Here is a 12,873-nt window from a genome sequence, read left to right on the forward strand (position 1 = left end):
CAGCTCACGTTCTGCAATCGATAGCGAGTTGACCGGCATGTGTGAACAATCGTGCTCGTGTGAGCGTGGGGGGGGGGATGGAAGTGCAGTGATTAGTGCAAGGCGCTATGATCCCGGTCACCCGAGTTCGATTCCAGCTCACGGGCAACATCAGTGACGAATAGGTCGACTCAGCCTTTAAAGGGTGCCTGGTGCTGCGCGGTAAACATCAGCACTTGGGAGGCAACGGTGACTGTGCGTGGTGCTGGTCAAACCACTCGCCCGTCTCTTCTTGGTTCTTTCGGTAAAGTCACATAGAAGGGACTTTACCGAAAGAACCAAGAAGATGAATCCCTGCAGTCACGAAAGCTTTAAATTGAAAATTCACTCCATGCCTGCCTTCATAGGCACTCACTGACAGCCCTTGCCCTCGACAGCCTTGTAGGCTATACGGAGGGACCTTTGTCTTTGTGGGTCATGTGGGGAGCGGTGGCGCAGTGGTTAGCACAACGAGCTATTCGCGACAACTGATACCTGAACCGGTCCTGATCCCCCCCCCCCCCCCACCTAGGCCGACTCAACCTCAAAATTATTGCTCTGGTGCGGTGTGTAAACATCGCCACTGGGGAGACAAAGGCGGTCGGGCGTGGTGCTGGCAACCCACCCCCTCGTGTGCCGTTGCGGCCTTCATAGGTGCTCCCTAACAGCACTCGCCCCAACAATCTGTTAAGTCTTTGTCTGTGTGTGTGAGAGGGGGGGCGCATTGCGTGCGCGAAAGCTTCGGCCCCGCACCGTCCACCACGGTGACGAACGACAGCCAGAAGCCGCGCGACTCCACCGTCGCGTCCGAGGTGAACGCCACGTGCAGAGCGGCGCCCGAGGAGACGACGTCGGCCGGTCGCTCGCCGCCGCACGCGCTCAGCAGCAGCGGGGACGACGCGTCGGGTCCATCGTACACCTGCCAAACCACGACCACCACCACTCACTCACTAACCACCACCACCATCCACCCACCACCACCCACCCACCCACCACGACCACCACCACCCACCACCCACCACCATCCACCACCCACCACCACCACCATCCCACCACCACCACCATCCACCCACCACCATCCACCTACACCAACACCCACCACCACCATCCACCCACCACCACCACGACCACCACCACCATCATCCACTCACCAACCACCACCATCCACCCACCCACCACCACCATCCACCCACCACCACCCACCACCACCCACCACCACCACTCACCCACCACCCACCCACCCACCGCCACCACCACCACCCACCAGCGAGACAACGCCATGAACGTGGTGAACCCTGATAGAAGTCTGCGTGTTCAAGTGGTGAACCCTGTTGTCATGGCTTTGCCCTTTCGCTGTCTCTCTCGCTCTCTCTCTCTCTCTGTCCTATGTTGTAAGGGCGCCGCCGTGGCGAGATGTTAACTACCTCACCTGGTAGGCAGGAGGTCGTGGGTTCAATGCCGACCCTGACCACCTATATATTTGGAGTGTGCGTGTCTTCCCCTCCCCGTGGTCGCGTTGGTTTTTTCCGGGTCCTACGGGTTATCCCTCCACATTTAGAAGCATGCGTTTTAGAGTAATTGGCTGCTATACATTTCCACATGATAAGCCACTTCGAGGAGCTATATTTTGTGGCCAGGTCGCCTCTTAAAAAGAGCTATGTAGCTCAGTGGGCCAGACCTGGTAAAATAAAAAGTTTAGTTTGGTTTAGTAATGGGTAACACAATTTAAAAGTAAATATACTGCTCCACAATTGGACCAATCGGGCAACGTGTTTACTTTCACTCGTATCCTTCCTATTTCGATTTAAAGTTTTCATGCTAATTTTTCACTAGCTACTTCTATGCTAAATTCCTCTGTTGACATGTAAACTCCTTTGTCAAGGCGCTCTTCTCCTCCCACCCAGCTTGAATACGCTGCCAAGCTTAGCAGTGTTCATTGGAGCACTGTCTTTCCGACAACTCTGTTTCTTCACACGAGGACGGCTGCTTGTGTTGTGGCCAAAACGTCGTGAGAATTTCATTTTATGATGTTTTATTTTCATTATTTAATTATTTACCTTCTACGTGATTTTACCGAATGAACTAAGAAGATGAATCCTTCCTATTATTCTGTACCGTCATATAGAGTTCTCACAACCCAGCTGCCGCTCCCTCCCCTCTCTTAACTCGCTGTTACTCACTCCCTTCCACTATCTCTCTCCTATGGTGTGTTCCCCCACTCTTGCCTTCCCTGTCTCGAGGTTAAACAATTCATTCATCCCCCAATGATGCGATGAATTTTCACGATTCGGTATCGCTGATATTTAAGATTAGACTTTTTTTTTTACACTGTAGTTATTGTAGCGGTCACAAGTGGCTGCAGAGCTCACGTGATCCCATTACATGCCACGTATGTGCAATGGTTAAGCAAACATTAGAAACAGCAGGAACTATCGTACTTTGTATATGCAATATATATATTCTTGACTGATGATCATCTTGACTCGTGCCGTTATAAGGGGAAACATTACATTGGAAAAAATAAATAACAACGTTAAAAGTAGCGCACTGAAATTGAAGTCTGTTGAGGGGCCAGTGAAATGGATTTATTTTAAACTAACACAGAAAAAACGAAAGACATTCGTCAATAACACTGTGGCCTCAAAAGGGAACGTGTAAAGGTAGGTGATGTTTTGGACAGTGACTCTTCTTCATAGCCCATCGACAGGAGGCTACAGGTGCTTGTGCGCCACTGCCAACGCAGATAATTAGTGTGGTTTTAACAGAGTGCTGCTTGGCACGCCACATTATCAATTCTATTCTTGCGCGTGGCAATATGTTCACGAGCTAAATGCCAATGTCGAGGTCTGATAGCCACGACTTGGCTTCACAGTGCCAATAATAAGTAAATATTTAAACGATGCTACAAACTACACTCAATTACGAACCCACAGGACCAGCACGGCTAATATAGAGACACATTATGTGGAGATCACGGAGTGCCCAAGTACAATTAACTATAAAAAAAACACATTCGTCAATGGCACTGCGGTCTTAAAAGAACAAACAATATATTTAATAGGTGACGTTTTGGAAATATTTCTTTTTTAAAAGCACACGGATGACGCAATTGATTTATAAAGTTTTGAAAAACGGCCACTGCCTTCAACGTCACCTATTTTATATTTTTATTTTAAGACCACGGTGTTGTGGATAAATGTGTTGAGTTTGTCAATATAATGTAACCTGAAAACTAAATTGTAATAAAAAAACGTAACTCGATAGCCAAGTGCACGACGCATACATTTAAATCAAATCCCTTACAAATGTACCTTCTTTGAAGAAAAGTTCGTGAAATAATTAACGGATTAAAAGTAGCCCATCCAAACAGAAGTCTGCTGAATCCCACGGAAATAGATTTGTTTTAAGTTTTAAATCATTAGCATATTAATAGTAGCCTGGCCAAAATGACAAAGTTAATGCGAATGTACCCACGCTTTTCCATTTGGTGATGTGACAGTGAGCCGAAGCGGCCTCACTCGATTTGCGAGTTCATAACCTGATGAAGCTCAGGGCAGTGCCGAGCGAGGCGTCACCCTTCGTTGATGTTGATTATTTGGTTGTCACGGACATTCTTAAGCCACCGGCGAGGAACGTCGATTGCATGAATGTTGACTTTCTTTCGCAACCCTACTAAGCCGACCGTGCCAATCGTGCTGATCGGAGGTTATTGGTCAGAAGGTGACCAATTCCATTGGCACGTAATCAATGCTGTCTTTGTAAACGTGACAATCTTGTGAGTCAAGCACGACGTTTTTTTAAAATTCTCCATAGCCACACCGGCGACACGAAGAGTGAAATCAGCGAACCACCAAACATCCCATATTCTTAGGTTTTTTCGGTAAAGTCACGTAGGTGAAAAATTACAATTAATAAAAGTAAAATAAATATTAAATAAAAGTCACGACGTTTCGGAGGCAACACAAGCTTCCGTATTCAGGTGGAACCGTCACAGCACGATAGCTGTATCAAGTTTACTTTTATTAATTTAAAATTTTCACCTACGTGACTTTACCGAAAAAACCTAAGAATATGAATCCTTGCAGTCACGAAAGCTTCAAATCTAGAACCAAACATCCCGACCAACCCAGTGACATTTGGCGGCGTTTGGCCGAATCGTGGCCCGCGTGAGCGGGAGGGAGCGCTCACCTTGAGGCTGTCGTAGACGCAGTGGCCGTCGGCCTCCAGGTCGAAGTCGAGGAAGGTGATCTGAATGCGCGGCCCCTCGCTCCGCAGCGTCCATTGCAGGGTGGTGCTGCTCGGGTAGTAGCCCAGTGGGTAGTTAGGCGTGTGCAGTTCACCGTAGCGCTGGAGAACGTCTGCCAAAGTTCGTCGGAAAAAATGTGCGTGTTTCTTTTTTAAAGAAATCTCTCAACGATCCCAATTATGGTGCACGCGCTTAAGCGGTGCCTCGAATTATGAAGTGGCTGTAGGAGTGAATAAAAAAAACAGCGGCTTCACACGCAAGCGAATGGGAGAGGTGCTTGCCTCCTGTTCGCAGCCCTGAGGCAGGCGTGGAAATTCTACGTTCCCATTGCGGGGTCTTTCCATGTGACAATGGTTGTTGAGTAGCCCACAAAGTAGTACGAATTTTATCGACCCCCAGAACAATGAAGGGCTGAGTCAACTTCTCACTGGGATATCAACTTAAATCCTCCCCATTGTGAGTTGTGCGTTCCCACCTCTGCACCACCGGGTCAAATACCGACTTGAGCATCACCAAATTAACAAGCGTGTGTCTAAATTTTGATTTAAAGCTTTTGTGACTGCAGGGATTCATATTCTTGGTTCTTTCGGTAAAGTCACGTAGAAGGGAAATAATATTGTTTTATATTTTTATTATTTCCCTTCTACGTGACTTTACCGAAAGAACCAATAATTTGAATAAGCGTGTGTCTCTCCACGTATTTTTTTTAAGCCAGGCATCATCTTCACAGCCTTCTATAAAGCTTCATCCAGGATGTGATTAAGCAAAACCAGGCTTGCTACAAATGTTTCTGTTTTGTCAGGCGTTATTATGGGTTATAAAGAAAAATTGTGGAGATCATTCAGGACAAAATATCAAGTGTATACAATATGTAATGAGTCGTAAATTAAAATGAATCTTACTTTCAGGCTAATTGCATCGCATTATTCATGTAAGAATTAATTAGTTAAAATGTACTAAACATACATGTTAAATTAGCTAGCAGAGAACATATCGCTCTGCAACAGAACATAAAGAGACAGCTGTCATATTAATACTCTTCTCACAATCCTGTACTCGGAGCACTAAAAGGTAATCTACTATTTTATGTAGTAATAATAAAATGCCGAGATCATAAATATTGTGAGTTTTTATGTTGTTTAGATTATCCCTGATTCGCTACTCCACCTCTTTGCTGTCACTGCCTATTGCATGCGCAGTGACATTAAATGAGTCACTGTAGCGCGTGGCGCTGGGTGATTGGTAGCCAATGAGATTATGGGTAGCAGCCCGTTCTACCACTTGGACCCGTGGGCCAAGCCCGGAGCCTTCTGGGAGACCCAGAAGGGGGGCGTGGCCGAGGGCGGAGCCTGGCAACGTTGGGGAGAATAAAAGGCGAGCTCCGACCCCCAGTCGGGGCTGCTGCAATCGGGAATGGAACTCGTCATGCTGCTGTCGTCATGGTCTTCGCCTCTTCAAGCTGTGGGTCTGGAAGCATGTTGGCTGTCCCGGTATGGAGTGATCGCCGATGGCTGTGAGAGCCGGAATTAACAAGAGGAATAACGCCTCCTCCTAGCGTCTCTGAATTAGTACACTACACGTGTCTTACAAACTTCTTCTGCCATTTCAATTCAATCGTTTGTTTGTTACACGGAAAATAACCCGTTTAGCCAGTTACCCAGCTAGCAGCAGAGTTTTGTTGGGTTGAAGAAAAGCCCGGCCAGCAGTCGGCCAGGAAACTCGCGGCATAGATTATTATTTTTGTGTATAGCAGTATGATGTGTAAATGCTATTTTAGGCTCGTGCAACAAATAAGACGGAAACCCCCTACAATTGACAGATAATTCAAAGGAGACCGTACAAACGAGACCAAATTAAATCAATGATATAATCGAATCGTGGGCCAGAATCGTGACAGTTTACATAAAATCACCAAGGGGACAAATGATGACATCCCTTTTGCATATAAGTATGACTATTGCCCGTTCAAAGTTAACCTGAGAAAATAATAATTATTCGAGGAAAAGTTTGTTTAGATAAAGGCCCATATCTGTATGAAACAATTTGTATATCTTCACTCCACCACCTGAAATAATGTTTATCCTTACATGTGTAAGAATCTTGGCATTTAATGCGAACTTCACTTTTTAATTATTAAGTTACCACGTAAGCTCCATATATGCATGCGTATAAAAAAATGCCAATTTACTCTTTTTTTTTTTTAAAGGTGGGCATGAAGTGGAAAGTCGTGTGTGTGTGTGTATAGCACAATCCTCGTTTAGTGGTAAGCGTGTATATTAGCTGTAAATTCATAACTATACAACCAGCTAATCATTTTACTCCCAGAGCTGAGTGATGAATTTCAATGGAAAAATTAAAACTAATTACGGAACGTTGTCTTTGTGCTGTGACCAAAGACATTAATAAATGTATCCAATTTACAACTTTGGTCAGAACATTACAATTCTGACCTTTCAACTGTGCTCATGAACTCAGGAACGTACAAGAGGTTGTTGGCTCGGTACCTTGAGACAGACATTATCCCTTGTCAGCCACTCGGGAAAGACCTTATGGTTTATTCATAGCCACCCAGACATCCAATACTTTCTCATTAGTCATGCAGTTTGTTACATAACCACACGGGCAATATCTGGATATGCAGTGAACAATGATTATTAATTTTTGTCACAGGACAATAATAAATTACGATTTAACTCGGGCTGTGTGGGTAGGGATGCAGCGACATAGTGGCTTGTGCATTGCACGATCGTTCAAGCCAACTGACTTGAAATTACTGGCCACGGATAACGTCAATAGCACACAGCATCGGAACCTATTCTGGCTCTCTTCTGAGTTGACACAGTCTTAATTGCATACCTGCAGTGGTGTGCGGACATCATAACTGGAGAGACAAACACGGCCCAGGGAGACACGCACACTACCCCCATGCCAGCTTTGACAGGTGCTCGTTAACGGGACTTGTGCCAACAATCTATACGGCTAAATAGTTGATCGTTGTTGTTGTTTTGTGTGTGTGTGTCAGTTATGGGAGAGTAGTGCCATAGTGGTCATGGTACACACCATTAGTGTCAAGTTGTGTATGGATCACCTGCCAAAGGGCATCTCATACATTGCTCCAGCTTTAAATGAGTGCCTGGTACAGCGTCGTCAACATCAGCTTCATGGAGGCAAAGGTGTGGCAGGGCATGGTGGTGGTGGTGGTGGTGATCCCTATGCCCCTTCACTGTGTTATGCTGGCCATCACAAGCACTCGCTAACAGCAATTTCCCCACAGTGCAATGCTAAGAATAAAAATAAATATGTCCATTCACAGTGACACAACGCTTTTCTGGCTCGTAAAAACAAAAAAAACATCAAAAGTGTGATGTTTTTATAAAAAAATATATGTTTTTGTAAGAACAACAATTATAAGTAAACCTTGAGTCAATTAAGATAAGCACGTTAAGGTATTTAATTGCGCAATTAAAACAGTTTCCCCGTGTGATTGCTGCGCATAATTGTGAGATTCATTTTTGCGGGATTTTAAAACTATAAAGTATAACTCACCTAATGAACGTGGACATTTTAATTCATTTTCAGTTATTTATGACATTTCTTGGAAAATGCATTAATTGATACAATTTCTGATTGAAATATTTCATTATTATCATGGCTGATTGGTTATTTATAATGACTACATTTAGCCTTGTTCCCAAAAAACACACGACTTCAACAACTGCTTCTGTTTGAAATACGTTTGTCAAAAACTGAAATAACAAATACATGGCGACACATCCTTAAATACATACACACTTAATAGCAGTATCTGGATTATAAGACCCTGGGGAAAGTAAGACGTTCCCCACACGCGCTCGAAGTCCATAAACTTGTACAAAGCTGGTCTTACACGCATGCCTACCACATCATAAGACGGATCCCCAACTTTTACATAATACAGGAGGACACGATGCTTCACAATCCGGAGAATATAGTATAAATGTTAAACTTATAACATACTATCTTTAAAAAGTTTCCCTTTGGCACTGCCTGTAGTGAGCACTGATCACAGCTTGGGTTCTCTTCTTATTAATCTGCTTGCTACCAACACAAGCCCCGAATTGTAAAGCAATGGGGCATGCGGTTTGATGATAAAATGAAACTCGTAAGTTTACAAATGGGTCACACTCAACACTGCTAATTCTTCACCCTGCTGCCCACACTAAACCCCAACCGAGCCTTGAGAGATAAGTATTAATATTTTCAAGAGTTTGAATCCACATAAGTGTTCCAATAGATCCTGCCGGCGTGGTTCTCGCTTATGAGGCTTTGCCGATTTTTTTTTTAAACGAGTCCCTGCGTTTACCCCTCGAGCCGGCAGTACCCACGCAACTCGGCCCTCGATCATCAAAATGAAAAGAAACAACAGCAAAATTCTCAACAAAAATACGTGGGGCTTCGGGCGGCAGTGACGCACTGGCGATACAAAAAAAATACGTTCAAATTAAATTGAATTGCGCGAATGTTGAACTCCGTTTCGGTAATTCATATCAGATTGCATTTCATGCAATGGTATGGTTGTGCGGCGATTATAAATTGGAAAAGGGGCCGTACCGTTACATCTGTGGTGACCGATGCCTGAAGCACCTGGATTCTTACTTTAGGCTTTACTGTTTGAGCCACTTTCTGGTGTACTTTTGACTTGTACCCCCAACGACGTTTCACTCCGCATGCTGGGGGCTTATTCAGGCACAGCATGAAGAAGCTTCCTGCGCGTGGATGAAAACGTTGGACATCATACCGAACAACACGCCGTACAACTCGAGAATTAAATACTGCTATCATGAAACTCCAGAAGGCGGCAATGGTTATCAAATAAATAAATAAACGGCACAGTTACGGGGGGGGAGGGGGGGTGGTAAGCGGTGGCGCAGTGGTTCATGCACTGTGCTACGATGCCCGACGCCCTGACGACGCTTACCGGTCACGGCTGGCACAAGTGGTGAGTGATATCTGAATGAACGAGTCACGGGCCACCCGTTTACCAAAACCACACGGACCAACATGCTGATTCGTGCTCAAACAGCCCCTATGGACAGCCAACGGTGTGTGGAGGCCTTCACCCAGCAGTAGATTGACAAAGGGCTGTATATAAAGTGACGGTGAGTATGTACGTGCCTATGTATGCATGCAAGATGAATTGGTGGAATTGCCCAGCTCACACGTAATTGCAGCCGGCAGTTGGAAATGTTGCGACGCACATAGCCCTGGCTTAACCCAGGCGCTCCCGACAAAACGCATTCATCATGCTTGTTTGACACTAGCACCCATGTTTATTTAAAAGTTAAAGCAATAACTGCCACTGCAAGCGCATACGAATTCGAGCTTTCTATGCAAGTTTACACGTTGTCAGAGAAGGTGAAGAAGAGAAAACATAATCAACGAGAATTTGGAAAATGCACGTATTTTCATTAGTTATTTGGAACAACTTAGTGGATTGTTTAAAAAATAAATGGCAATTGAAGCAGATAATTCCAGTTCCAGCAAAATTGTGAATTTTCATTTGTGTGGGGCTATTAATTCCAAATATTAGTTTTCGTATGGTTAACGTACACATGATCATTAAATAACTGGATTTGTATTAATTTATGATCATTTCCTCAGCCCAGATGGCAAAAATGTAATTACCACTTCAATGCAAAATCTCTTGTGTGTGTATATATATTTATAACAATGTGCCTTATTTATCCGAGAAAGCATATTTCAAGGAGGCCAATTCCAATATCGCGTATATGGCAAGCAATAGGAAACTGGAGTACGTGGAATAAAAATACCTCGCATACACAAGGGCGTGAAACTCAAAGTTCATCACAGATTCATTCAAGAATCCACTTCTGCACTGTTATCTTCTGGCCATCCCTCAGCCCAAGTCACCAGCAGGTGGCATTCCCAAGCAGGTCCCCATACAAGTGTAGTGCAATAGCGCCGGCTGGTGGACACCAGCGACAACTGTGGTGGACAGACACAGTGCACACGCTGGTGAGGGTGTGCACGGTGTGTTGGCAGAGCGGAGGAACTAGGGCAATGGTCACGGAGGACCCCATCTGGAGGCCCCTGGAACCTGCTGGTGGGTTCGAGAAGGGAGACGCTGTCAGGGCGGGGCCAGGCCGTGCCGGGAGCATAAAAGGAGCTGAAAGTGGGGGCTCGAGGCTGCCGGTTCTGGGAGTGGACTCGTCTCGTCGTTGCTGTCGTCTCGTCGCCGCCGTCTTCGCTAGACATTGCGCTGCAGGATAGTTGTTGGCTGTCGCAGTCAGTGTTAGACGGCTAGTGTTGTGTACAGGCTAGGCTAAGCGACTGTGGAGAGTGTGTGGACGAGACCGTGAACATTGATAATAAAGAAGGTGCCTCGTACAAACCTTGTCTCCGAATCATTGACACTACACAAGGACTAACCAATGCTCAGGCCTGTTCAATTTTCCAGATCCCATCAGATCGGGTGCATTGATGATGGTTTTGCCATGAGCGAGTGTGGTGTCGCACGCCTGTAATGTAGCACGTTGGGGGCAGGGTTGGTGGATCGTACCGAGAACCCATTTTCCGGTCATCCTCGCAGCGACTTTTGGCTGGCCATCGAACAAAGACGGTGGTCACCGCATCGAGCACTTTCAGATGTGCTTCTGCGGCCGTCTGGAACGCTCTTCCTTCCGATATTAGGAAGCCAGCGGAGCTATGCACTTTTAAATGATCTATATTTAAAAGTAATTTCGTTACAACTGCTTTTTGTGTTTAGTTTGTCCTTCCCCCCGCACCTCCGATTAGCACGGTTGGCTACGTACGGTGTGAAAGAAGTTCCATATACAGTACATACATACCCAAGTCATCTACCTGCAGGAAGTAGTCAGTGTAGCGCAGTAAGCAGGCTGCCAACCTATACGTGCAAAGTTTGAGCGTCTTCTCCTACTCTGCGTTGGTCTTCTCAGGGCACTTCACTGTCTCTCCACGTGTAGAAAATACTCAACATCGTTTTTTGGCCGCACAAGTCAATCAAGGCGATCAATACGAAGACGAAGAACTTTTAAGGCTCTGCGAAAACCTTTCTCACGAGGTAGAATACATATATATGTTCAGCCCTTTGTCGATCCGCTGCTGGATGAGGGCCTCCTTACGGCGTGCCGGCCACGGGGGTTGTTTTTATGATAGAGTGGCACGCTGCTCAGCGCGAGTTGGTGAAGGGGGCATTCGAGGGGTGGCACAGATATCGCCCATCGCTGACATGAGCGACGCGCTACGATGGAACTCGGGCCGCTGGGTTCACGGCACAGTGCCGCTAACTACAGTGCCACAGCTCGCCATCATCGATCGCACTTGATCAATGACCCACTTTGTAAAGTACGGTCTCGACGTCAGTGCGTCACTGCTGTTTTTCCCTTCTGCTCTGCATGGTCCATGGCCTGAAACGTCACCCGATTATACATATCTCTGTTATGAGTGCACTGACCACTGTTAACACTCGCGCCTGGGTAAACACATTTATTTGACATATCTGTTCTTGTAATGAATGCACTTCTGGGTAAATAAATGTACACACGTATATATTAACAGAAGTTTAAGTTTAGCCATCACTCTCTGCACTGGCTTCCAGTTTCACACGGTACAACGTTTCGTTTAAGATACACATCTCTCAACCACCTCGCCCCAGCCTACCTCAGAGACACATTGTACACATTTGTCCCCTAAAGGTCTCTAAAATCTGGGAGGGAGGGCCAGGGAGGCGATGGACATCTCCTCCGTGCTTTCCCAGGTTGCGAGAGGCTTCGGTCGATGGGCATGGGCGAGAGAGTCGTTCCCCACGTGCCCCCCACAATCTGGAACTCTACTCTACGAGATCTCGGCATCTTTGAGTCTGCGTAGTGATTTTTTTTTAACCACGGTCTTTAAACTTATTCATACGCGTCCGTTTATTCAACTATTATTAAATTCAGAAAATAAAGTTTAGCATTTATTTTAGTACTTTTCATAAATTGGCATCACGAGTTATATTCACGCCGAGTGTTTTAGTGCTTTGAAAAGGCCGATGAAGGGCGCAATACAAATTTTACTTAATAATATTTATTGTATTATCACCACTACCGCCGCCGGCGCAAAAACGAAATACGAACGTGACAGAACCATCTCCTCTGTCGGGTCAAATCGTTGGGACTGCGGCTTGGAATAGGGCGAGGGGCGGGGGTGGTGGGGGGTGGTGTGGAGAGGGGGTGGGGGGCATGAGGGTCTGCAGAGTGCTGCTTTAATTGAATGTAGAGGGGGAAACGCTTGGCTCTAATTGAAAGTAATTGGAGCAGCTCGGCTAGAAAGCAATTAAAGACCTGCCAGGAAAGTGGGTCCATATACGCTGCGCCCGTATATATATTGATGACTCAGCCAACGAGAGTTATTTTAATTTGTGGATCGTTAACTCGGCCGCCTATTCTATTAGACTGCGTTATTAATTGGCCGCATGCGTAGTAATCGCATGAGAGGGTTTTGTTGTTGTTGTTTGTTTCGCACGCAAGAAGGGCTCTACATTGAATTATTGCGAATCCAGGGTCCCAACGAATGTCGACCGCTCAACGCTTTTGAGGTTCCCGCTTTGT

At 45.8% G+C, this 12,873-nt stretch overlaps 1 protein-coding gene across 1 annotated transcript in view; it reads right to left on the bottom strand.

Moving 5' to 3' along the window:
• Positions 1-12,873, bottom strand: part of LOC144942133 (plasminogen-like) — a 101,814-nt gene that overhangs the window by 56,594 nt on the left and 32,347 nt on the right. Inside the window, exons 5-6 of the mRNA XM_078868893.1 lie at positions 4,207-4,376; positions 772-937 (exon numbers count right to left, since the gene is read on the bottom strand). Of these exons, the coding sequence (XP_078725019.1) occupies positions 772-937; positions 4,207-4,376 (336 nt within the window). The remainder of the gene's footprint in view (positions 1-771; positions 938-4,206; positions 4,377-12,873) is intronic.

The sequence above is a fragment of the Lampetra fluviatilis genome, chromosome 26 (genome assembly GCF_964198595.1).
Source record: "Lampetra fluviatilis chromosome 26, kcLamFluv1.1, whole genome shotgun sequence".
Classification (NCBI taxonomy): domain Eukaryota; kingdom Metazoa; phylum Chordata; class Hyperoartia; order Petromyzontiformes; family Petromyzontidae; genus Lampetra; species Lampetra fluviatilis.